The 27,165-nt window shown below is 46.4% G+C and overlaps 1 protein-coding gene across 9 annotated transcripts in view; it reads right to left on the bottom strand.

Moving 5' to 3' along the window:
- The window catches only part of CUEDC1 (CUE domain containing 1), a 145,744-nt gene that overhangs the window by 49,487 nt on the left and 69,092 nt on the right, over positions 1-27,165 (bottom strand). For all 9 annotated transcript variants that reach the window (XM_077311589.1, XM_077311586.1, XM_077311591.1 and 6 more), the window contains 3 exons: positions 16,589-16,716; positions 8,054-8,177; positions 2,540-2,723 (listed from right to left, as the gene is read on the bottom strand). In XM_077311589.1, coding sequence (XP_077167704.1) covers positions 2,540-2,723; positions 8,054-8,177; positions 16,589-16,716 — 436 coding nt within the window. The remainder of the gene's footprint in view (positions 1-2,539; positions 2,724-8,053; positions 8,178-16,588; positions 16,717-27,165) is intronic.

Below are 27,165 nucleotides of genomic sequence, written 5' to 3'. Positions count from 1 at the left end.
AAGCCAGCCAGAAAAACATATTTTATTTAAATGTGCACGTGTGTTCCTGTTTTCATGTCAGAGGCCACTGACTTTCCTTTAACTCACCTGAATATGTAAACTGAGGACTAGTGGGAAAAGAATATCACAAGTGCTGTTTCATTATGTATTCTTGCAGCTATAGATAGATTCCTTACAAGCACACAAAGAGTCCCTTACCCCAAAAGGAATTTTTGTAGTATTTGTGGAGTAACTCCTTCCCCCAAGAGGACATTCCTTTCTCTCTTCACCAACACTATTTCCAAAGAGCAGGATTCACTGTCACTCTCCTCAACATAAGGTTGCTTACAAAAATATTGGCATCTTCAGCTGAGTGCTTCTGACCACACCTTCCCTCAAGGGGAACATAAAAAAAAATCAAAGGGGAAGAGTCTATGAGCATATGACGAGTGCCGTCTATCTCAAATTCTTCCTCTCATCTCTGGAAGCCATTCATGTACTATGTGGAATCTCCTCTTCCATGTCTCATGAGAAAAAGAAGTCACCTGAATGAGTGGAAGGAACTTCTGATCCACCTCAACGGCTGGCCAGCAAAGGCAGTTTTGAGGCATGAACATACACAGTGTAGCCCAGATGACACCAATATTTTGATCCACCAAGCACTTATGGAATTTTTGAGGGTGTGTGGAGATCACCATATTAAAATGGCTGCCGCAGGTGACAGAGCCAAATGCAATACCTCCCTCCCCACTCTGCAGCCACAGGAAACCCTTTGAGTAAGGTGAGCCAATAATAAGTCCTGTTTTACAATAGTTATGGTGGGCAAAAGCATGGTGGGCACCAAGGAAAATATTGGCATGTCTGGGAACCCTGGTCTAACCAAATAACCCTGACAAATGGCCCCTTTATTTATCTTCACAGTTCAGTCTGTGAAGAATTGGTTTTTATACCCCACTTTTCATTGCCTGATGGAGTCTTAAAGTGGTTTACAATTGCTTTCCTTCACAACATACACCCCGTGGGGTAAATGAGGCTGAGAGTGCTCTGAGATTCCTGCTCGGTCAGAACAGCTTTATCAGTGCTGTGGCAAACCCAAGGTCACCCAGCTGGCTGCATGTGGGGGAGGAGCAGGGAATCAAACCCAGCTAGCCAAGTTAGAAGCTGCTACTCTTAACCACTATACCACCACTAAACATGCACACTAAGTCACAAAAGCATGTATCACTTCTCTGTGAGCAAGCATGATGCACACTTGCCTGAAGTGCCTAGACTAGAACATTTTTTGCTGGCTTTGCAACTTCTCATTTTAGCAACAGACCATAAAAGTGAAATTCTGAGGTAAGGTGACAACACTATCCGTGTGTGAGGCTCAGCACAACTGTAAGAATCACAGTTCCTCAACAGAACAGGCAATGCAGAAAGACAATTCAATGCTATGTACCTGCTAGTGTGGAGGAGAAGCTGGCATTGTTACTGAGAACAACACAGCTTATCTTGGACTTCTTTGACTCATATTTCAATCGATCTAAAAAAACAACCAAAGAACTTCCTCTAACTTGATGCTGTTTAACCGTCCAGGAACTTCAGATGGCTTGGAGATATAAATGCACTTACACTATAGCACAATCCAAAGAAATGTGGGGATCACAGATGTATATATGTGGTTTAACTTCTTGTGCGGGGCTTACTGAATATCTGATGAATCACAGTTAGGTTTCAATAGAGTCCAGTACAAAAAGAGAATCCATTGCTCAGTGGGAGAGAACAGTTTTTATATACAGAAGGTCCTAAATTCAATCCTCAATATTTCCAATTACAGGATCTTAGGAGGCCTTTGTCTGGAAGCTTGGAGAGCCACTGGCAGCCAGACTATGAAGTACAGGACCAGCTGGAATTGGTTTGACTGAGCATGTTCCTCTGTTCATATGGGAAGGAACTCTAGTCCAGTGGCAGAACGTACCATCTACAGACCTCAGATTCAGTCTCTGCCATCTCCAATTAAATTTTAGGTAGCAGGGCTCAGAAAGATCTTTGGGAACTGCTGCCAGACAGAAGAAAATACTGAGTTATGTGGACAAAATAGTTGGGATAAGGCAGCTCTTTAAGGCTGCCATCCTCTAGGTGGGGCCTGGAGATCTCCTGGAATTACAACAAATCTCCAGACAACCCAGGTCAGTTCCCCTGGAGAACATGGGTGCTTTGGAGGGTGGACTCCATGGCAGTAAACCCTGCAGAACTAATTCCTTTCCCAAAAACACACCTGTCCCACCCCTAAAATCTCCTGGAATATCCCCTCAGATTTGGCAATCCTTGAAGTTTTGCTTTTTCTCATGATTCTCCTCACCAAGGGACCAGACTGAATGTATGAAACAGTTTTAATGTTTGAATGGAAGGCTGAGAACATTTATGGGCCCCAAACTGGATCATGATGCCCTGTTCAGAACAGAACAAAATGTGACTGCCAACGACACCGAGAATGTATGACATCATATGCCCTTCACAATGGGGACTGAATCACATGAGAGAACATGCACCAAAGACTAAAAAAAAAAACTGTTACCTCTCTCGAGGGCAAGGAGGAAGTCCCGGTTCCTCTGCAGCTCCTTCATGAATTCTTCGTTCTGCAGGAAGAGGGCGATCCGCTCATCTTCCAGGTACTGTTTCCATTTCCTCTCTTGATCTAATGAGCCTTGAGGTCCCTGACTTTCCTGCCTTGCGGCAGTCTGGTGGCAGCTTTGTGAATTCTGGACAAAGGGTTATAGTGTCAAGAAGGACCAATTTTTTAAACAATCAAACCAGACTATCTGGACTGCCACTGTGGACAATGAACAACCTCCTCCATTAATGTTACAACTGTAGTGGCAAAACTGTGGCACTCCAGATATCCATAGGCTACAATTACTATAAGCCTCTGCCAGCATTGGCTCATGGTAATTGCAGTACATGGCCATCTGGGGAACCATGGTTTGACCACCCCTATGTCACAGTTTGGTGCATTCATTTGGTGCAGCTCAGACAACTGAGAGCACGTGGAGAGAGCTACTGGGGAGTGTTGCTGCTGACCAGGTGAGGCTATTGTGCTGACTGGGTGAGGTGATTGCTGGGTGATTGCTGGGAGGATTAAAAAGGGTTGCTCCTTGCCAGAGGTGCGAGCCTTTGGCGCGAGTCGAAGGGCGAGAGACAAAGGGCTCTTGGCCTGGGGTTCTTGGCCGAGCAATTAGAATCAGTAGATTATATTTCCCTAGTAGTGGCACTGCCTAGAAGTTACAATGGACCTCCAGGACACTCATCCCATCATCTGCAGTGAGTGTGACATGATTACCTTTCTCCCAGAAGACAAGATGGACTACATCTGCGCCAAGTGTAAGCTGGTAAGACTTTTTGAGGAAAGGATTAGTGGATTAGAAGACAGCATTATTACTCTGGCCCAAATTAAGAAAGGGGAGGAGTTCATAGACCAGAGCCGTGCAACTTGGAATAAAGAGGATACAACCAGTCCTGAAGAGGATAAGGAGATTGACCTCACTACAGAGACTCTGCAGACAGTTCGGAAAAAGACTCAATGGCATAGAGCGAGACGGTTCTCGGGGCCTTAGGAGCTCCAGAATAGATTTCAGGCCCTTGCAGACGAGGTGCAAGGGTCAACGAGAGAAGAGGCACCAAAACAAAGTCTAAGACAAAGTGAAGAGGCCACGGGGATAGAAGGAAATGGAGTTGAGAAGAAAAAAAAAGGAGAGTACTGGTAATTGGAGACTCTCTGCTAAGAGAAATGGATCGCCATGTGGCTGGGCCCGACCCCCTAACCCGAGAAGTGTGTTGCTTGCCAGGGGCGAAAATTAAAGACGTTTCAGAACAGCTGCCCAAACTCCTCAAATCTATGGATCGCTACCCATTTGTGATGGGCCATGTGGGAACGAATGACATGTCCATGAATACCATCGCTCCTCTTAAAAAAGACTATCAAGATCTGGGGAGGAAGTTCAAGTAAATGGGGGCACAAGTGGTATTCTTTTCAATCTTGCCTGTCAAAGGAAGAGGAATGCATCGGGAGAGGAAGATAATGGAGGTGAATCAGTGGCTGCGTAGTTGGTGCCAGCAGGAGAGATTTGGTTTCTGGGACCATGGGATAGGCTTTCTTGAGGAAGGCCTACTAGCACCTGATGGACTGCACTTATCGAAACTGGGGAAGAATGTGTTTGGCAGGAACCTGGGGAGATTCATCAGGAGAGCTTTAAACTAAAGCCACTAGGGGAAGGAGACGATCAACATAGGGAATGTATGGAAGGAAAACGATCGGAGGCAGCCCAACCGGCAAGGCCAGCTCATAGGGAACCAAAAGTAAAAGGATTCAGATGCCTTTATACTAACGGCCGAAGCATGGGCAATAAGAAGGAAGAGCTGGAACTTCTCATGCTGATGGAAAGGTATGATCTAGTAGGCATCACAGAAACTTGGTGGAATGATTCTCATGACTGGAATGTAATGGTGGATGGATATGAACTGTTCAGAAAAAACAGAATAGATCGAAGAGGTGGAAGAGTGGCACTGTATGTGAGGAAAGGGCTTACCTGTCAGGAAATTCTAGTGAAGGAGAGCATATCTACAGTGGAAAGCATCTGGGTGAAAATAAGCGAGGGGAAAACAAACAGTGTGGTGGTTGGTGTCTGCTACCGACCGCCTGACCAACGAGAGGATGTGGATGCTGCACTTTGTGAGCAGCTTGAGAAAATATCCAAGCGGCAGGACCTTGTCATCATGGGTGACTTCAATTTCTCAGATGTGTGCTGGGAAACACTCTGCGAAGTGTCCTCAGTCATGCAACTTTCTGACCTGCCTGGCTGACAATTTCATTTATCAAATGGTAGAGGAACCCACAAGAGGTTCAGCCATACTGGACTTAATACTGACCAACAGGCAAGAGTTGGTGGATGAGGTGAAGGAGGTGGGGACCCTAGGGGTAAGTGACCATGTCCTCATAGAATTCCTTTTGAGATGGGGAGCCAAGGAAGCTTGTAGCCAGACGCGGATGTTGGATTTTCATAAGGCAAACTTTAATAAACTCAGAGACATGATGAGTGTCATACCATGGACGAGAATGCTGGAAGGGAAGGGAGCATGTGAAGGGTGGGCGCTACTCAAACAGGAGCTATTGCATGCTCAATCAATGACTATCCCAGAAAGATGAAAACACTGGAGGAGCTCTAAGAAGCCTATTTGTATGAACAGAGAACTTCAAGAGGAACTAAGAAAGAAAAGGGAAATGGAGGGAAATGGAGGGAAGGACAGAGCTCTAAAGAAGAGTACCTACACTGTAGATCAATCATCAGAAAGGCCAAAGCTGAGAGTGAGCTAAGATTGTCCATGGAAGCCCACTGTAACAAGAAAAGATTTTTCAGTTCTGTGAGGAGCAAAAGTAAAGTAAAGGAGGCAATAGGCCCAGTGTTGGGTGCAGATGGACAAACTCTAATGGAGGATGCAGAGAAAGCAGAAAGGTTCAGCGTCTATTTTACATCTGTTATTTCCCACAGGTCAAAGGGTTTAGGCACATCTAGAGATGGCAGTAGCCAAGAGATACTGTCTGGGTGGCAGGTTGACATGCACAGAGAGTTGTTGAGAGGCATTTAGCTGCACTGGATGAGTTCAAATCCCCTGGGCCAGATGAAATGCACCCGAGAGTGCTCAAAGAACTTTCCAGAGAACTTGCACAGCCCTTGTCCATCATCGTTGGGACCTCTTTAAGGACTGGAGATGTCCCGGAGGACAATGTTCCCCATGATGTTCTGATGGCTAAGTTGAAGGACTGCAATCTGGATTTTCAGATAGTTCTGTGGATAGGGAATTGGTTAGAGAACCGCACTCAAAGAGTTGTTGTCAATGGTGTTTCATCAGACTGGAGAGAGGTGAGTAGCGGGGTACCTCAGGGTTTGGTGCTCGGCCCGGTACTTTTTAACATATTTATTAATGATCTAGATGAGGGGGTGGAAGGACTACTCATCAAGTTTGCAGATGACACCAAATTGGGAGGACTGGCAAATACTCCAGAAGATAGAGACAGAGTTCAACGAGATCTGAACACAATGGAAAAATGGGCAAATGAGAACAAAATGCAATTTAATAAAGATAAGTGTAAAGTTCTGCATCTGGGTCAGAAAAATGAAAGCATGCCTACTGGATGGGGGATACGCTTCTAGGTATCACTGTGTGTGAACGAGACCTTGGGGTACTTGTGGATTGTAAACTAAACATGAGCAGGCAGTGTGATGCAGCAGTAAAAAAGGCAAATGCCATTTTGGGCTGTATCAACAGGGGCATCACATCAAAATCACAAGATGTCATAGTCCCATTGTATACGGCACTGGTCAGACCACACCTGGAGTACTGTGTGCAGTTCTGGAGGCCTCACTTCAAGAAGGACGTAGATAAAATTGAAAGGGTACAGAGGAGAGCGACGAGGATGATCTGGGGCCAAGGGACCAAGCCCTATGAAGATAGGTTGAGGGACTTGGGAATGTTCAGCTTGGAGAAAAGGAGGTTGAGAGGGGACATGATAGCCCTCTTTAAGCATTTGAAAGGTTGTCACTTGGAGGAGGGCAGGATGCTGTTTCCGTTGGCTGCAGAGGAGAGGACACGCAGTAATGGGTTTAAATTTCAAGTACAACGATATAGGCTAGATATCAGGAACAAAATTTTCACAGAGTAGTTCAGCAGTGGAATAGGCTGCCTAAGGAGGTGGTGTGCTCCCCCTCACTGGCAGTCTTCAAGCAACGGTTGGATACACACTTTTCTTGGATGCTTTAGGATGCTTTGGGCTGATCCTGCGTTGAGCAGGGGGTTAGACCAGATGGCCTGGATAGCCCCTTCCAACTCTATGATTCTATGATTTGCAGAAACAAATTCTGCAGTATTTGTAATTTATTATTTATTTATTTTGTTTGTTTGTTTATTTACCACCGCATTTCCTAGGAACCTGCACAGAATAAAACATTAAAATACAATAAAACCCCATAAAAACTTCAATTTACAATAAAACAAGCAAGTGGTCAAAAACACAAATAATCTATCCCATCGCACCTTGTTCAGACGGATCAGATGGAGGCCGAGTTTTCTTCCACTAGGAGTGAGTGGAAGCTGGTCTAAGACTTCTCTAGAACACTATGAGACATTGGGAAGGGGTCTTTGATGGAAACACGGGGGTTTTACCCTGGCCTCAACCAAATACCTGGTGGAAGAGCTCCATCTTACAGGCCTTGCGGAAAACTGACAATTCCCACTGGGCCCTCAGCTCCTCCCCCACAGCAACCCTCTGTGTCCGGTTTCAGTGCTTTCCCTCTAATCCCAGCCCCGGCAAGGCAGTGTACCAATCGCTCGTGGTCGACCACATCAAATGTGGCCAACTTTAAAAATATCTGAAGCATCTAACTCAAAACAACAACAAAACACAGGATGTGAAATGACAATTCAAATCCAGAAGGATCCAGGTGTTTAGTTTCCGCCAAGTTTCAACGGGCACTTTTATGTCCCTACAGACAAGACATCAGCATAGATCCAGGAACTCCCTTCCCCTCAGGGAGCATATCTGGGAACTCCAGGTATGGGGGGGGGGGTTGGTTATATGCTGCTTTTCTCTACCCTAAGGAATCTCAAAGCGGTTTCCAATCACCTTCCCTTTCCCCACAACAGACACGCTGTGAGGTAGGTGAGACTAAGAAGAGTTGGTTCTTATATGCTGCTTTTCTCTACCCGAAAGAGTCTCAAAGCGGCTTACAATCACCTTCCCTGTCCTGTCTCCACAACAGACACCCTGTGAGGTAGGTGAGGCTGAGAGAGCCGTGGTATTACTGCTCTGTCAGAACAGCTCTATCAGGCTGTGACACACCCAAGGTCACCCACTCATACATACTGGCTCCCAGCCTCAGGATTCAACCCGTGAGGTTTCTGGCCCACAAATGCCTTATTCAAAATATCCCTTGCTAAGTAGCTTGCATCAAGGAGAAAAATCCACCTGGCTACTCCCTCAAAGGCCAGAAAGTAATTTTGTATCTAAATAATGGTGAAAATAGTGTTCACTTCTCACCTGTACTCTGTCCATTTGCTGGGGCAGGATGCGGAGGAAGTCATCAGGAAGATTTCCTAGCAGTGGGGGATTCCAGTTCCTGTACCGTTGTACTTGAGGACCATTGGAATTCAGGATATCAGTCCTGTTGAGTCAAGTCAAAGGGACAGACATGTAAGATGAAATTTGACATTAGGAAAGGATTGAAAATCAGTCTCCTTTGGCTATGCCTTTGATATCTTTTTGCTCTGCAGGATTTCCATATAGCCCTTCTGGAAGTGTTAGTGTTTCCATTAGACACTTTTAATAATCTGTAACCACTCCGCAGAGCGGTAGGAATAATTCAGTAAGGGGTAGGTGGGTGGAGAAAAAGGCGGGGCGAGTCTGTGATAAAAACTCGCAGCAGCCAATCGGGAGCCGCTTCGGCTGCTCTGATTGTCACTCACTCGCCCCAGAAGGCTTCACTGCGAGGGACTCACTCGCCCCAGAACAAACTGCGGGAAAAGGCTCCGGTGCGGGGGAAGGAGTTTCCTGCGCTGAACCCAGCCAATGGCCAGCGCGGACCGCCGCGCCGAGGGGGCTGCCGGATGGAGGACCAGCTGCGCAGAAAGCCTTCACTGCGGGGGAAGGAGCAGGCAAAAACTCTCTGCGATAAAGGGGATTTGCCAAGTTAAAGAAGTAAGCTGGCATTATCCCATGGTTCACTTGGAGACCAAGAGCACGGGGAGAGCAAATTGCCGGAACAGTAGGATGGACTTTTTGGAATTCCTGATCGAGGAGCCTTTGTCTGTTGGTGCATACTGGAAGATTCATTCAGAGATAAGATGTAATTGTAGTCAATGCCAATTTGTTGGAGTGTAGTCAGGATGGTAGAAAATCATTTAAATTTGAAAGAGTCTCTCAATAAACAGGCCAATAGACTATCTGATCGAACTCTAAAATGCAGTTTTAACCAATATTTGAAGGTAGAAATCCAGGCCTTAGTTTTGAGAAGATTATAGCCAATTTCAAGACATAAGGAGGAGTAAGGGACACAATTTGGAGTTCCCAAAATCTGCCAGAAAAAGGCAGACTATAATCTTTCCAAGTCTTGTTGGTAATTTTGGCTATCCATGGTATTCGCAGCATTCGTCTCCAATACCATAATTTGAAAGCATCTATTTTCCTCCTGTCTTCTTTCTTTAGGGTCCAGCTTTCACATCCATAGCTTGTTATGGAGAAGACAAAGGCCACACCATTTCTTCTGATACTGTCGTCACCAGAATAGTAGACTGTGAAGTCTTCAGATAGAAAGTGGCCATTGTCTGTCCCGTGTAGTTCACTGATGCCAAGCAGACTGATGTTAGGTCATTTCTGATTTCACAATATCCATTTTTCCTTGTGACATTCCACATACATTCCATGTTGCAATCTTTCTGGTTTTCTTTTGGCTCAAGCCTCTGCGTTCTCCGTGGGCTACATCGGCAGCTAGGTGTCCCAGAGGGTTTATCCCATCTGCATCATAAATGCCCAGTTTACTGATAGAGAGCTGTCGCCCTTCCCCAGTGGCTTGTTTGGTACTTTGTGGCCTGCGGTGCCTACCACACCGTACCATAGTTGATATACTTTCCAAAGAATTTTCTCGGCAAAAATGACGGGGTGTGTTGCCAGGTCCTTCCCCAGGCTTCTGTAATTGTCCTGCGGGCTGTGACCTCTACAGTTCACCTCCTCACAACGTTGAGGAATACAGTAGGACTTCAAGGGGGGGCCTACCTGTTGGAATGAGCTCCCAGAGGAGCTGCGGGAGCTTTCAGCATTCCGCAGGGCCTGCAAAATGGAGATCTTCTGCAGCACGGCAAGGAAGATCTGATGGGCCTCCCAGCGTTAAGAGTGTAGCACTCACAATGTGATCTGTGCTCCCTCCTCCCATTCCTATATTAGATTTCTGAGGGGCTAGCAGGTTAGTGACTGCCATGGTTTTTAACTGTTTTAGGAGTTGGCTTTTAGGAATCTGTATCAATGTATGTCCTGATGGGTTTTAACCTGCCACAAGTCTGAGTCATTAGAGTTGCGAGATTCTCTAAAAAGAGACCTTAATCTTTTCTTCTCCTTATGACACGCAGGGTCAAACCAAGATGAAGGTCTAGAACAGGAGGAGGAAACAGGCTTAGCCAAGGGGCCAAACAAATTGATCAACTGTGTGTACACCAAAATGGCCTCCCCCTATGAGTGCGCATTAGCCAGCTTTGTTCTGAGTCTTGAAAAAGGTTCTGTATCTAGAGCCAGAAGAAGATTCTCCTCAATTTGGGGGGACCATCTAATTCTTTTTAATATAATACCAGAGTCCTGGTCAGTTTGATTGAGGCCACTGGCAAGGTGAACTTCTTGACGATATACTATCAATTCTAGTGGAAGGTGGCCACTTTCTGTTCGCGCGCCAATGACAAAGGACTTAACATTGGCTAATACTGCAGGCGAACACATGCAATAATCGATTACACTACAGCCCCGAGCAGAAACAAAAGTGAATTCATTGGCAAAAGCAAAAGACGAAAGTCCATTTAACAGTACTACATAATGCATAATGCAAAATTCCATTAAATTAAAGCTAGCTCTGTTTATGATGGTATCCTTGAGAGTGTCGCTCCATAGAAAGAACAATGGGAATGTTAACATCATTAATATAGCCCATTTGTGTACCAATAATAAAATTGTTAGGACCAATCCGGGCATTAAAATCTCCCAAAATAATGAAATAACCTAGTGCAAATTTTTTTTCCAAGCACAGTACCAATTCAGAGAGCGTGTCCCAGGTAAGCAAAAGGCTCTTATCAACAGTGGATGGAAAATAAACATCTATACACTGCTCGTGGTGCCACGGGCGCCACAGACTAAATAAAAGAGTAAGGTGTTCTGGGGCGGGATGTGTCCGGGATGAGGAAGGGTCCGGGTTGGACCCTTCCTCATGACAGACTCTGATTCCCAGCCCCAGCAACTGCGAGCCACGCTCAGCGAAGCGCCTCTCGCCGTGTCAGGCCGCCACCTCAGACAACCGCCACCCAAGACAGCCGCCGCCGCCCAAGACAGCCATCCGAGGGATCCCCCAGCAGTCGCGCGGAGCCCCATGCCCTAACGTGACGAGAGGTGCAAAGTGCCTCTCGCCGCATCAGCCAAGGAGGAGGCCATCAGCGGAGCCCGAAGACACACCATACCCCGCAGAACAGTGGTCCCCAACCTTTATTAGGCTGGGGACCGGCAGGGCATCGGGTCGCGCCCGCAGGGACCGCGCCCGCGCGGGCCACGCCCATGCTTCGGGCCGCGCCCGCGAGCCGCACCCGTGGATCGGGCCGTGCCCGCGGGCCGCACCCGCGAGCCACGCCCGGCCGCGCCCGCGGGCCGCACCCGCGAGCCACGCCCGGCCGCGCCCGCTGGTCGCACCCACGGATTGGGCCGCACCCGCGGGCCGCGCCCGCGGATCGGGCCGAGCGGGCGCGGCCTGCACGAGCGCGGCCCGGCCCTGATTCCCTCTCCCCGCCCTCCCGCAGTAAGTAGCTTCCCGGGCCGCAAGCTTGCGGCCCGGGAAGTTTTTTACTGCGCGCGGGGGGGGGCGGGGAGAGGGAGCCGCAGCCCGGCGCCATGGCCTTTGCGGCCCGGCGCCGGGCCGTGGCCCGCAGGTTGGGGACCACTGCCGCAGAAGACGGACAATGGCCCGCCACCGCCACCACCAGCGCGGCCCCCACCACGGACCAAGAACACCCGGGTAGGCCGCGGCGTGGGGGGGGGCCCCGACAACCAGCTAGCGCCCGCTGTATTGCAGTTACAGCGGGCTTAATTACTAGTTGATTATAATATAAAGGGTTCCAAAAATATGGACAGAGAGTACCTGAACACAAGGAGGCAAAGAGTCAAGAAAAACAATAGAATAATAAGGCTTAAATAACACGGCAAGGCCTGCTTTTAAACGACCTTTCAAGCACACTTTGTATGCTGGCAAATTATGAACAATGAACCCTTTAAATTCAAATCAGATGCAATCCAGGTTTCCTGAAGTAAAATACAATCAAAGGAATTTAAGTAATTGATAAAATCAGTGTCGTGAACTTTGGCTTTCCAACCAGCAATATTCCATGAGACGAGCCGAAATTCCTGAACAAACTGTGCAGCGGCTAGTCACTCTGATTCTTCAATCTGATCCAGAGTCTTTAGAGGGTCATTAAAAATGCAGCCATTTGAAACTGAGTTTGACGCAGGATTTGAAGAGGGGGGAACGGTTGTAGGCTGAATGGGATGGAATGGATCCAAGTTCTTGTTATCAGGATAGCTGTTCAGATGGTTGGCACACTCCTATGATGTAGTGGGTAAGGGTTGCAATGAGATTGCTGTTGGATCACTCTGTTTCAGCATAGATAACTCCATTCAAGTCTTGCCCACTTCATTTGTTGGAAAGAGATCCAGATTTGTTGCAGCACTTGGTAAGATGGTCATGGAGACTAAAGAGGCATTAAGGTCAATGAGAGGGGCTGAAGGTCTATCCATGGCCTCTCCATCCCCTCTTATATAAGAACAACTGTGTCTGACATCCTCTTTGTGGTGTTTTTTATTAAGCTTAAATTGTGCCACATTTTTGAGATTTGACAAAAGCGGCTGTACCAACTCATTCCAAAATACTTTCTTTAGCCAGCCTTTGGAGGATGTCCATTGATCTGATCAAAATTCTGGACCAAGTCAGACAAATACAAATTAAAAAGATGTGGGGCAAAAACACAGCCTTGTTTCACTCCTTTTGTAACACTTTGGCAGTTAAGTGGCCCTGAGCAGAATATTTGACATGCAGTGCCAGTAGTTAGTTTCCTGAGTAGAAATAGTAAGCATGGATCAATATTATGATGCTTCAGTTTTTCCCAAAGGGCCTCCCTTGGGACTGAGTCAAAGGCATTTTTCAGATCCATGAAAGCAACGAATAGTTTTTTGGTTCTGAGATTCATGTATTTTGTGGCTAAAGAAACTAAAAGCAAACAAAGATCTAAAGTGGATTTTCCCTTGGAAAAACCAATTTGTTCTGGGCCAATAATTCCCAAAGAATGCATCCATGCACTAAGCTGCCGTTTGAGGTGTTTTGCATAATTGTGCGAAAATTTTCAGGAAGGTTTGGATTACTTTTTTTAAGGTAATGCAGAAGCACAATGATGGGTACTGAACTGGGGGAGCAGCAGAGGAGTTACTAGCTTGCGTTTTGCTCCATATGAAGCTTATTTTGACTTTGAATCACTGTATAGCTGGAGGCTGGAGGCTGCAAGGGTTCCAAGTTTCAGTAAAGATATGTTTAATTAAGACCTTCTTTGTTGGTTTAACTTATCAGTTATCTCTTCTGATATAGGATCTACTAAACGCAGAAGGGAGGAAGAAGGACATTCTCCCCCGGCTTCTAAACAGCTGAACATTGGAAACTTTTTTCCTGTTCAAGTTCCTACCTCTAACAGATATTCCACTCTATCTGATTTGCCTGATATTAATGACTCCAGAATTATTTCTACGGGATCCCAGGAATGTCGTAATGACAATAATAATTTGAATTCCACGCAGCTTCAGGTTGAGAACTCAGTTTCCAACTTTAATTCTGCTGAGGAGCTGGAGTCAATGGCTAACATTTTACATCTTATTGCAAAAACTGTGGAGCTTTTATATAATAAACAAGATTTGCTTCATTCCAAGATAGACACTTTAATTATTAAAGCACCAGGCTCGGCATGTACTGGTCAAGGACAAAATGTGATAAGCTCACCGCATGATGGTGTGTCCTCAAGGAGCGATACCCTTAAGCCATCCATTAGGTCTTCATCCTTACTAGCTAGCAATCTTCCCAATTTCCCTGCTTGTGGACAGCCTACAGATAACAAGGCTAATAATGACTCTCAGCTGGTTCTTGTTCCCTGCAAAGTTTGTCTGTTTGCCATTACAATGGGAAACATATTCCATGGAATAGTAAACGAATGACGATTAGACATCTGAGTGTGTTGTTAAGTTTTTCTCAAGTTGACCTAACAGCAGTAGAAGTTTTGAATAACTACAATAAGAATCAAAAGGTTCTACTTACTTTTAAAGGACCAAACATACCATCTTGGCTACTACGATGTAAATCTTTCCTAGCATCAAAAGGAATTTTTCCTGTTCGAGTATTTTGGAATGAGTTGGTACAGCCGCTTTTGTCAAATCTCAAGCTTAATAAAATATACTTACTGTTATTCTATCTAAAGGCTGTATGGGGTGGGTGTCAAATGCTGCATCCCAATTGCTGAATTCTGTAGTTTGCATAAATTAGGAAGATTAGTAGTACAATCAATAGAAGTGTGTTTAGAAGGAGGTATTTCGGTTTAGTATTGCATCCAGGCTTAAAGGGAAATGGAAGACAAGGGGTTAGGACAGGAATTGTTGGGCCTTAGGTTCAAGAAGGACACAGTTCATACACAGGGTATAATTTATATATGTGTGTGTGCATTAATTACTGTCAAGTAATGATGACCTTATGAATTAATTACAATGTTAATTATTATCATCATATTGTTGTTGTTACTGCTATTACCACATCACCATAAACTGAGTTAATTGTATTGTTGCTGTTTCATGTAAACCAGCTTGAGCCTTTGGGGAGGGCAGTATAAACAAACAAACAAATAAATAAATAACCAACCAACCAACCAACCTCAAAGAAAAAAGAGTAAGAAAAAAGAGAACCACCCACTCAGTGAAGTTCTGCCAAGATTTTAGGAGTTTAGACAAAACTGCTCAGACTTTCTTAAATGACATGCCCATGAGAAGGCCTCTTGGAAAGTGGTACCTGAAGCCAAAGAGCAAGAAACAGACACAGAAGGAATAGAGGCAGCCAAATAGATACAGAGGACTTGGCTTGTTGATGCTAACTATTGGTGTGTCTCAAAGCTGAGGATTTCTCATCTCAGAGCATTCAAAGTTAGTTGGCAAGAGGCAGTGATGAATAATTCTTTATTAGGACATCCACACAGAGATGAAAACAAGGAGGAGAGAAAGCATCCCCCAGCTATTTGGAATGTACAGAATTTGAGGGTAGTGATATCATTATGACTATCAACAGCTTAAAAAATTGTTGGTTAACATCATATCTTAAATCAACATAAATCTGCAAAAGAATAAATCACAACATTTGAAGGGGAAAAGTATACTTAGAAGACAAATTCCCTCATCCTAGAGAGGAAATCAGTTATCTCAGAAGAGGCATTCCCTTCTGGGAGAGAGATGGGATGCCTCTTCTAAAATGGTACCTGTTGTGCAGGTACTGCACCAATTTTTTTTTTAATGTGTTGCTCAATTAAATGGTGTAGGTTTTAGTCTATGATTAATCAGCGAAACATAGAAGCCTTAAATAGTAAACAGCAGCAACAAGCTGGGGGTCTGGAAGGATTTAAGGGAAAGGAGAAACAAACTACCAGGAAATCTTCCTCCCAGCCAGTACACAGACCAGACATGTAGGTGCCTTGGCACACACTGACACCTTTCCTGACCCCTGCCAGGGGTTATTAGAAAGTGGGCTTTTGCCCACGAAGACTTCTTCTGATTAGGCACCGGAGACCTGATTGGCTGTTAAGATATTTTAAAACCTTGTTTTGGCAGCAACTGCCACCACAGCACAAGGATTTTCCCTGTATTACTAAAGGTAAGTTGTGGCAGGCTCTTCATGACTGGCTCCACTTCCTGCAGCAGCTGTTTTATGGCAAACATTATGTGGCTGCTCCCATCGTACTGGAATTCAAAAGGTGCCCACAGACTTAAAAGGATTAGGGACCTCTGACATAGACCAAAGCTTCCTTCTCACCTGTCCTTGCTCAGCAAATTAGTTCTAAGATTCAGGATGAGGCTTACCTGAAGCAGCTCATCTATCCCCAAGGAGGGTATTTTTACCTCCCCTTTTGTGCCGAACATGTGTGTGTTAAGGTGACCAGATTGTCCCACTTTTGGAGGGACATCTGGGGGGTACCTGGCAAATTGTACTTATGTTGAAATTAAATATATATATATATTACAATACTATTTTTGTGTTCTATGTGTTCTATGAAATTTTTGTTGCTCCATATAGACCACATTTTTAATCAAGAACCCCCCCCCCACGCCAATGGTGTCCCTCTTTACCAATCTGGTCACCTTATTGTGTGTGTTAGGTTAGGGGAAGCTGGGACTGTAAAATGTTTGCCTTGCAGTATGCATCCCTTTACCATAATTTCATTGGCTACTTGCTGGTGCAGAATATTACACATTTTTCAGGTTTGTTGCCTGTTCACAGCTTGAAGAATCCTTATGTGTCCTGATTGCAGCCACACAGCAGACAGACAGAGGTAGTTGTTTAACATCAGAGTTTATCAAGATGTTAAACAAGTAACAGTCCCAATTAACAGTTAGATGTAACTCACAATTTCATGGCTAAAGGAGAATCTAAAAACATCTGATCCTATAGGCTAGGATCAGATGCAAGAAAATCAGTCCAGCTGCCCTGATTCTGCACAACTTGAATAAAGACTTTGTTAACGCCAAAAACATATTTCCACCTACCGGGGAGGTGGGGTTGGTGGAGCTTGTAGATACTGCCTATCAAAGATGTGCATGTCGTACGAAGGGGGTGAATAAACTGGAGGTGGCTCTTCATCAGAACTGTCTGGTTCCAGAGTCCGTTCCAGGATCTAATAAAAAAATATACAGAGAAATATACGTCCCAAAATGGTAAGAGGCTATACACAGCTTTTATAGACCTTAAAAGTGCCTTTGATAAGATAGATAGGGATATGCTCTGGAATAAATGGTGATTAATGGGTATGGAACCGAGACTTGTGTTTCTCATCCAAAAACTTTATATGTCCACCTCCTGTCAAGTCCGGTATTCTTCAAAGAGAGACTTGACTTCTAAGACTTAACCTCAACAACCACTGGAGTTAAGCAAGGCTGTATTCTGGCCCCCTTGTTGTTTAATTTATTCATTAATGATTTAGCGCAAAAACTGGAACCTATTAATGGTCATCCCCCAAAACTTGGGGCCATTCCACACCAGGATCTATGTAGCAAATTGGTTTCGGAACGAAAAAACGCCATTTTAAATATTGTAATTCGTCATTATGCATACCTGCCTTTGTAGTGGAATCCAGTTGCGTCTCTATCGTTTCCCACAGGTTTCCGGTCTCAGCAAAAATCGCTAGCCAGGAAGCGATATTGCTGAGCTTTGTCCCGCCCCTGGTTGTCAATCAAACGAGCAGCCAATGGGCAGCCGTTATCATGCTCCCGAAAAGCCCCTTTCCCTTTAAGGAAGGTTTTTCAAAAAAAAAAAAAAACCCACGTTGCAATGAATCTGCGTTGATTCGTTGCAACAGAGAGACCCATATAGCTAGCAGGTGGTGTTTGAGCTGCCGTTTCATTGTTGCCACACTCCCCCTGAGTGAAAAAAAACAACCCCCACCCCCCGCACAGGTGCGATTTTCAGCCGAAAATAGAGTGAAAAATAAAGGGAAAATAAACCAGCAAACGGGGCTGTGTGGTGCTTGGTGCTTGGTGACTTAAAACAGCTCTGGGGAGGGACTGCAGCCGGGGAAGCCTCTCTGGGTAAACGAAGGCTCGCTGGTGCGTTGATCTCCGCTCGCTCCGAGAAAAAAAAATGGCGATCGCTCCGCCGGAAGATTACAGGAGAGCGCCAGGGGGAGGGACTTTGCAGAAACCGCAACAATGGTAACGCACAGAACTTTCCCGCTAGTGTTGCAGATTGGTTGCAAGAGTGTAGCGCTTTCCGGAGGGTGAATCCACTTTTTGGGATTTCCCTGAAAGCGCTACAACGAAGCGCTTTTTGCGGATCGGTTTCAGGAGTGTTGCAGATTGTCAACGACGTTGTGCATAACAGCAAATTAGTAGCGATTTCAATTTGCAACCGTGCAATTTTGAACGAGTGCGGAATGGCCCTTGGTTCCCAGCATATTCCTTTGTTGTTGTATGCCGACGATACTACAATACTCTCATATACAAGGGTTGGCTTACAACGATACTTTACCAATATTGCCAAGATAATAAGTTAGAAATTAACTATGGTAAAACAAAAGTTTTGGTTTTCTCTAAGAGCTGGCATGCAATGACTTGGTCTATTGGAGGCAACTCAATAGAACAAGTCAAAACATTTAAGTATCTAGGTGTTACCTTCCAATATAACCAGACCTGGTGTTCCCACTGCCAACAAGCTATCAATCTGGCCAAATCCTCATCTTCCTTGATAAAAGTTATTTTTCTCTGCGAAAGGTAACCTCTTTATTCCTGCAGCAATTAAAATTTTTAATGCCAAAGTGATGTCCCAGCTCCTGTTTGGATGCCCCTTATGGGTTCCTGCTTTTAATAAATCTGTTGAGGGTGTTCAATCTGCTTTCTATAGGCAAATTGCAGGGGTTCCCAAATGTGTCTCTTATCATGCCATTTGCGCAGAATTTGGCCAAATTAGGGTAGTGACAAGGGCCTGGATAGCTACTTTTAAATTTTGGATCAGACTCTATTTTAGAGTAGAAACTGGCAGCCTTTTAACTTGTCTAAAAAGTGACCCTCTTAAATTTCGATGGTTCCAGGCTATTGAACAAAAATTAGTCTCCATTGGCATCGATCTGAACTCCCTCTGGAAGAATGTATCTTCCGGATTATTAAACAGAGAATACTAGATCATGAGCAGCAAGAACTCATACCTACCCAGCCTCGAGTCTGCTCACCAGCATTCTTTGGCATCACTATGCAGAGAAATATTATGTCTACATATTTGCATCTTCTTGATGTCCCACCCCTGAGAAGAGCTTTTCTCCTGGCACGAATGAATGCTTTCCCCTCAAAGGTCTTAGAGGGAAGATTCCACCATATCCCATACCATGCGAGACTGTCTGTGTGGTTCTGGCTGCCCTGACTCTGTCTCACACATTTTGTTAGATTGCCCCTTATATGAGCAGTGTTGGGATGACAGCTTTGTTGCTTTGCTGGGAAACAAGCCTTTTGTAAGTAAATCTATGACCTTGTAATTTCTGCTCTCTGACAAAGAACCAGAGATAACCATTTTAGTTGCCAGAGTTTTAGAATCATAGAATCATAGAATCATAGAGTTGGAAGGGACCATACAGGCCATCTAGTCCAACCCCCTGCTCAACGGAGGATTAGCCCTAAGCATCCTAAAGCATCCAAGAAAAGTGTGTATCCAACCTTTGCTTGAAGACTGCCAGTGAGGGGGAGCTCACCACCTCCTTAGGCAGCCTATTCCACTGCTGAACTACTCTGACTGTGAAACTTTTTTTCCTGATATCTAGCCTATATCGTTGTACTTGAAGTTTAAACCCATTACTGCGTGTCCTTTCCTCTGCAGCCAACAGAAACAGCATCCTGCCCTCCTCCAAGTGACAACCTTTCAAATACTTAAAGAGGGCTATCATGTCCCCTCTCAACCTCCTTTTCTCCAGGCTGAACATTCCCAAGTCCCACAACCTATCTTCATAGGGCTTGGTCCCTTGGTCAAGTATATTAGTCAGTCTGCTCACAATCAGTCCAGGACAGGAGAAGGGTGCAGAGTGGGGCCCTTACTGATAATGCTCAGCAGATTCATTGGCCCCAAACAAACACCTGCCAGAAGAACTCCGCCTTGCAATCCCATTGGAACTGTGGTCAGTCACCTTTACATCTGAATTCGTGCCTATTGATTTCTGACTAAAGAATCATCTAAAACAGTGGTCCCCAACCCGCAAGCTTGCAGCCTGGGAAGCTTCTTACTGCAGGAGGAGGGGGAGAAGGAATCAGGGCCGCGCCCGCACATCACGCCCTGCCAGTCCCCAGCCTCAAAAAGGTTGGGGACCACTGATCTAAAGTAGCAATCCTCAACCTGTGGGTCTCGGACCACATGTGGTCCGTCGACTAATTGGAGGTGGGCCGCGAAGGATGTCTTCTCTCTCCCCCCCCCTCGGCCCTTTATCTCATCAACGAGCCGGCAAGCGCACACGTGCAGGCACAGAGCTCCACGCTTGTGCCCTCGATGCCTGCACCTCCCTCCCCGGCCCCAGCCACCCCGCCTCCCTGAGCTCAAGCGCTGTCCCGGTTTTCCCGCCCCCCGGAAGTCCCAGCGCTTAGCAGTTGCCTGGGCTTCTCCGCCCCCCTGCTTCTCTGGCAAGGCGTGCACTGGCAGCTCGGAGCAACTGAGGCGCAGAGTTCAGAAGAAAGCAGGCAAGCTGGGAAGGGAGCTCATTCCTGGTACAGGAGCAGGAGCGGGAGAGAGCGAGGGGACCAGCCGGCGGCAGCTCATGCAAAAACAGCAACAGCAAATTTGTTGGGTGAGTTCTCGTCAGGAGGGGCAGGTGGCGCGGGGCTGGGGGAGGCAGCTGGAGAGGGCAGGGCTTCGACTCTCCCCTTTCCAATGTCTCTGCAGTCCCAGAGTGTGGCTGGGAGGGAGTTGAGAGAGGCCCCCCCCCTCGCTGAAAGCCCTCTTGCCATTTCCAACATCCTATCTGTGTGAAGCGGGGTTTTCTACAGTGGCAGCAACCAAAACAAAACAATGTTGACTGGACATAAGCAACACACTTATGGTGTCATTGTCTCCCATCACTCCCAGATGGAACTGTCTCATTGCAGAGAAACAAGCTCAGGGTTCCCATTGATTTGTCATTGTCGTGAGTTAAAATTTCCATGAAAATAAAATGTTCTTTATATTCATTTTTGTGGCGTATCTGTATCTTATTTTGGATGTTTAAACATTACCATAGCGACCAGAGTCAGAGAGTGTTAAGACAGTGGTCGAGAGGAGAAGAGAGTAAACTACCCCTCCCCGGGCCTCAGTAAAATTCTCAAGCGTTGAGTGGTCCCCGGTGATAAAAAGGTTGGTGACCACTGATCTAAAGCGGCTGTCCCCAACCCTCGGTCCGGGGACCAGTACTGGTCCGTGGAACAGTTGGTACTGGGCTGCGGCTCCTCCTCGTCCTCCTCCCCGGCTGCTGCCTTGGGGTCTGCCCTGCCACTCTGCCACCGGTTCACCTTTGGTGCTCTCCGGCGGAAGCCATGGCTGGGGCTCCCCCTCGGCGTGGCATGGCGCAGCTGCTGCTGGCAGCACCCCACAGCGGGAAGCAGGACATCAAGGGTGCCGGCGGGAAAGCAAGCGGAGCAGGGGCTCAGGCGGCGGCAGCAACATCCCTCAGCAAAAAACTACTCCCCCCCCCCGGGCCTCAGAAAAATTGTCAAGCGTTGACTGGTCCCCGGTGATAAAAAGGTTGGGGACCACTGATCTAAAGAATCAAGAAACTAGGCCCTGTGAGCCTAAGGATGCTTTCACCCTAGTTGTCTTTGTGCAGGTTATTTGCCCGGATTTCCCTCGTTTTTCTCCAATCTTTCCCAAACTTTGCAACCTAGTTTTGAGAAAGAAGAACCTGGGAAAGCTCTGGTAGTGCAGGGGGAACATGGAATAACCGATGGCAGGGGACTGGGACAGAGAAACATGCCATGTGGAATTTCTGCTGTTGCTCTGTCCTATTGGCACCAATGGAGGAAATACTCAAGCCCCTCCTCATGTGGAAAACACCTTGTCATGGCCATGCCATCTTCTGCAGGACTCCCCTGGAGATTTATAGCCAATATGTCTTGCTCGGGAATTCATCTGCCTATCCCTGAGAGTTGTTGTTGTAAAGGCCTTTGAAGTGAAAGTCTGTGTGATGTGTAAACTGACCCCTTGAAAGGAAATTGCCTGATAGCTGTAATCCATGCTCCCATGGCAAGATTGCCTGTTTATTTGCCTTTGTTGAAAGACAGCATCCCCAATTCTAAAGTGGATGATTCTCTGAATCTCCACCTTCCCTGCTGGAGCTACAAGCTAAATCTTGCAGCTAACATTTGAAATGTATTTCATTCCTGATGGTCCTCTGGTAATATCGATAGTATTTCTGATATTATGCTTAGATTGTTAACATGTTTAAACGCTTGGAAAAAACCTTTGTAAGAGTCCGGTTTTTACCCTGGGAACACCAGCTGCCTGCTTGCCTTGAAACTAAGATAATTTTGTATGTAATTAAGCCTCTACCATGTATAGTTTCATGAACCACTTTTTTACGAAGTGTAAGAATATTTTCATGCCGGAAGGTTCTGGCCATGCTGATTTGCATAAATGGCTCAGAGGCGGCTTTGTTCCTCCCTAACTCTGATGTCACTCTGACGTATACTTTAGGTCGGTGCTCCCCAACCACCGGCCTCGGCCCAGTACCGGGCTCTGGAGGCCTTGATACTGAGCCACAAGCGGGGGGGGGAGGCATGGGTGCTGGCGTGCCAGCAGGCGCGCCTCCCTACCCCCCACAGCACGTGCTCACTGCACCAGGAGCGATCAGCCGCTGCGGGGGGAGGCGTGGGCGCCGGCAGAGCCAGGGACTGCCACATCTGCGCGTTTGTGGGCGCTGGCGTGCTGATGCCCATGCCCCCCCGCAGCCCGCTCCTGGCACAGTGAGCCCCGTGCCATGAGGGCGGAGCACGCATGCTGGTTTGAGGGTGCCGGCGTGCCAGCACCCGCGCCTCCCTCTCGCCCCCTCCCCGGTCTCCAGCCTGAAAAAGGTTAGGGACCACTGCTTTAGGTCAATTGACCAATTCTTAGGTGGAGTCTGTTAAGTTATAAAAACTCATGTATATACCTGTATCATTTGTCTCTGACATGGAACCCCTCTGATTGTGTACTCTTGCCTAGCTCCCGTGTGGATTGCTGATTGCCACTGTGGGATAGAAGATGAATTTCCTCCAGGCCAGGATAGATTTTGGGGGGGGGGGGATGAAATTGGGGATGAAATAGGGGTCACTGTGGGTGGGCAGGTAGTTGTGAGTTCCTGCATTGTGCAGGGGGTTAGACTAGATGACCCTGGATGTCATTTCCAACTCTATAATTCTATGTTTGTTTGTTTCTAGTTCTTTACACTGTAATCCTAGGCTGTATGTCTACTTAACTAACCCAAGAAATAATGCCCCTTGACACAGCTACCATTCTTCAGAATTCGGGCTTGGAACTTCATCTCTCCAAATCCATAAACAGTTGGATGAACGTCATGCAATTCAAAACCTGTTTGCAGATGTTCTTTTACTTGGCGTAACAGCCTGTCCTTCTGAGATTCACTTTCAAACTATGAGGGGCAATTGGGTTAATAATGCAATGACTGCCCTGTTCATTTTCTGCCTCTTTACATTTTCGGTTTTTTTCCGTTGCAAAGCCTTTCCCTCTGAGGGTTCCTTTTACCATTTTGAATCAGGGTAGAGCCAGCACAGTATAGTAGGACTACGAATTTGGGAGAGCTGAGTTTACACCCCCATTCTGCTATTGAAGCTCACTGTGACACTGGGCCAGACTCTCCATCTTTCAGATGTAATTAATAGGGCGGTTGTTTTCTGGCCAAAATGGTGGTGGGGAAAAAGGCATTTTATGCACCTTTGGAGATACTGGGGAACCAGTATCTGGGGAACCAGATCAACCTTATCTCTTTTTCGAGAAAGTGACTACCTTGTTGGATCAGGGGAATGCTGTGGACGTAGTTTATCTGGATTTCAGTAAAGCTTTTGATAAGGTTCCTCATGATATTCTTGTTGACAAGCTGGTGAAATGCAGTGTGGATCCTAATTCTGTCAGGTGGATTGATAACTGGTTGACAGATTGTACCCAAAGGGTACTTGTTAATGGTTCAGCATCCTCTTGGAGACGAGTGACAAGTGGAGTGCCCCAGGGCCTGTGTTTTTCAACATACTTTCAACAGATCCAATGGGATGAAATTAATTCAAAAGAAATTCCATCTAAACATCCAGAAGACGTTCCTGACAGAACAGTTTCTTAGTGGAACAGGCTTCCTTGGGAGGTAGTGGGTTCTCCATATTTGGAAATTTTTAAACAGAGGCTGATAGCCATCTGACAGAGTCTGATTCTGTGAAGATTCAAGGGGGTGGCAAGTTACAGTGGATGAGTGATAGGGTTGTGAGTGTCCTGCATAGTGCAGGGGGTTGGATTAGATGATCCAGGAGGTCCCTTCCAACTCTATGATTCTATGCTTCCAGACATCTGGCTAATTAATCTGGGGTTGTATCAGGGTGGCCATCCATCAGGAGGAATAGCTGGGTTCAGTGATGACATCCCAACCTGAACCTCCACACCAGCTGGGGAAGAGGGTACATGAAGATATTGAATAGAATTGGGGAGAAAAATTGCTCCCTGTGGCACTCCACATTGGAGTTGGCAGCACTGAGTTGGTCCCTCACATCCTGGCTTCAACAGCTTGTAATCAACTGTGTTGAACACTGCCATGAGGTCCAGTAATATGATCAGCAGTGATCCATCTTGGTCCCGCTGGTGACAGAGGTCATTTGTCAGGGTGTCCAGCACTGTTTTAACTCCATGGCCAGGCCAGAAGAACTGACTGGGCTGGTTCCAGGACTGAAGCTTTGTTCAGGAATGCTGATAGTTGGTCCTTTCCACTACCTTTCCTAGAAATGCTAGATGCAAGACAGGGAAGTAGTGGGCACATTCCTGTGGGTTCAGTGATAGCTTTTTCAGTAATGGCCATACCACCACTTCCTTCAGCCCCTCAGAGAATTCTCCCATTGTGTAAGAGAGATTGATTATCTCCGGGGAGGGGCGTGTCTATACTTCTAGCTGTTATTTTGATTAGCCATGAGGAGCAGGGGTCTAGGGGGCATATGGTCGGCCTCACTGAAGTCAGCATGCTGTCCTTTTCTGTCAGCAAAAGTCATCTGAAGCCATCAAGCATTTCCTTCAAAGGAAGCCCAGGGGGCTTTAGTTCCCTTTCTATGTCTAAGGCTGGTGGAAGGTCGTGGTGGAGTGTTGAGACTTTATCCACAAAATAGCTTGCAAATGCCTCACAGCTGATTTCCAATTCATTAATGTTTTGGTGCCCTTTATCCAAAGTGAATAGCCATTTCATTGGTTTTCATAAATAACCTATATGATGTTTTCGATGCTTCGTGACACAATTTTCCTACAAGCTAGCTCTAACAGTCTTAGCTCTTGTTTCACTTCGTGCAGCTCCTCTCACCAGGGTCCCCACTTTGAAAGGGGGATGGAACCACGAGACAACTTAGCATTTAATAAACATATAAATACTGTTGGAAGGAAATAATATTTTCTTTTTCTGGTAACTCACCAGATGGGGGAGGATCAAGCATGCCCTTAATTTGCATCCTGTGGAGTCTTGGAGGGGTCTTGAGTTGGGACTCCCAGTGGACAGAGTTTGGTATTTTTTCTTCTCCGCAACCCACGTTTTGCTCTTTCTACCAACCTTACTGGCTAAGCTGTATTCTTCAACAACACCACAAAGTTTGCTATACTTGTCACCTCAACCTCATGGACCAATCCTTGGCCACTAACCATTATAAAGCCCTAGGCCTAGAATTGGGCATTTCAATTTTCACTTGGTGTTTCTGGAATTTCGCAGTCCTAGATTGTGCTATCTGCCACTCACTTTAGTCAAACAGCCAGCTCCTTATAGATACCACCAGCTATCCATTAGGGGTCTGATATAGTCCTACCCATTTAAAGTTATCCTCCCTCGTTAGTCAATTAAAGCACCGGTGAATTAGTCTTCAAATTAAGTCTGCAGCTTTAAAAAACTGCAACTCGTTAAAAGTCTGCAACTTTTTATTGTTTATATCGCATGGTCAGACTACCATGCTCTGAAGGCCCGGCTAAGGATACCACCTTGGGTGACGGATGTATTTTAGTCTGCCCACAGAGAGATTCCTGAATGCCCTGCGGGACCTAATGCCCTCTGTTGTCTCGTTGGCAGCCTTGGTGGAGGCAGCCTTGGTCCCTCCTGATGGCTACAATCAATGAGATTGTTCCTAGGCACCCTCTCCACCCAGGCCTCAAACAGGCTTCTTGGTATTTCCAGGAGCTTCGGTAGAGGAAGGGATGTGAGATGGCTAGAGTGAGTGTGGTGGAAGTCTCACGATGAGGCAGCAAGGACATCTTATTGCACACTTATGAGATGGCAGTGAAAGTGGCGGGGCTGCGGAAATCACGTCCGCTAGCTCTTGCCCAGCACAATTATATAGGGTAGTTCTATCTCTTTCCACCCTCTAGGAAGGGTACCAAAACAGTAGCAAATTGGACTTGCACTGTGAGGCATTAGCGAGGTTTTTTGCAGATAAAGTCTTATTGCTCTGCCGTAACCTTACTCTCACAATTGATACAGAACGTGACTTGGGAGCTCTGTGGCCATTGTGGGGGAATAAGTTTGATGGCTTCAGATAGCTCTCATTAACCAAAGTGGACAAACTGCCAGTGAGGGCGACCACTTGCCCCTTAGATCCCTGTTCATCATGGCTACTTAAGGTGAGTGATTGGGGTGGATCGGCCATTCTCATTTTGTTAGATCTATTGGCCGCGTTCGATTTGGTCGATCACAAGATATTGGTTTGCCACCTCACTGACACAGGGCTTGCGGGAACAGCCTTGAAATGATTGGTCTCCTTTCTTAAGAACTGGTCACAGAGGGTAGCTGTGGAGGAGGAGTTGTCTGACTCCTTTGTGCTCCCGCGTGAAATACCTCAAGGGTCGATACTCTCCCCTAAACACTTTAACATCTATATGCACCTTGTGGCCCAGCTGGTCCAGAGTTAGGGGCTGGGGTGTCACCAGTATGTAGATGACACCCAGCTCTATCTCCTGATGGCCGGCCGGATGGCCGGATCTCCCCCCAGAAACATTTGCCAGCTGTTTGGAAGAAGTGGCTGCATGGATAAGGCAGAGTTGTCTGAAACTCAACCCCTCCAAGACGAAAGTCCTGTGACTGGGTAGAAGGGAAGAGGATCAGGAAGCGTGTCTCCCCGGCCTGGACGGGGTGCAACTTACATCTGCATCTATGGCCAGGTATCTGAGGGTGATCTTGGATGTCTCTCTGCCTATGGAGGCTCAGGTAACGAAGGTAGCCCAGATGGCGTTTTTCTATCTGCGCCAAGCACAGCTACTAGCGCCCTACCTGTCCAAGGAACACTTGGCCACAGTGATCCATGCAACAGTCACCTCCAGATTAGACTTTTGTAACTCGCTTTACACAGACCTACCCTTGTCCCTGACCCAGAAACTGCAACTGATACAAAATGCGGTTGCATGGATCCTC

This window comes from Paroedura picta, chromosome 15, assembly GCF_049243985.1.
Source record: "Paroedura picta isolate Pp20150507F chromosome 15, Ppicta_v3.0, whole genome shotgun sequence".
Lineage (NCBI taxonomy): Eukaryota > Metazoa > Chordata > Lepidosauria > Squamata > Gekkonidae > Paroedura > Paroedura picta.
Note: the sequence above shows the minus strand (reverse complement) of the source record. Positions and strands in the feature narration are given on the sequence as shown.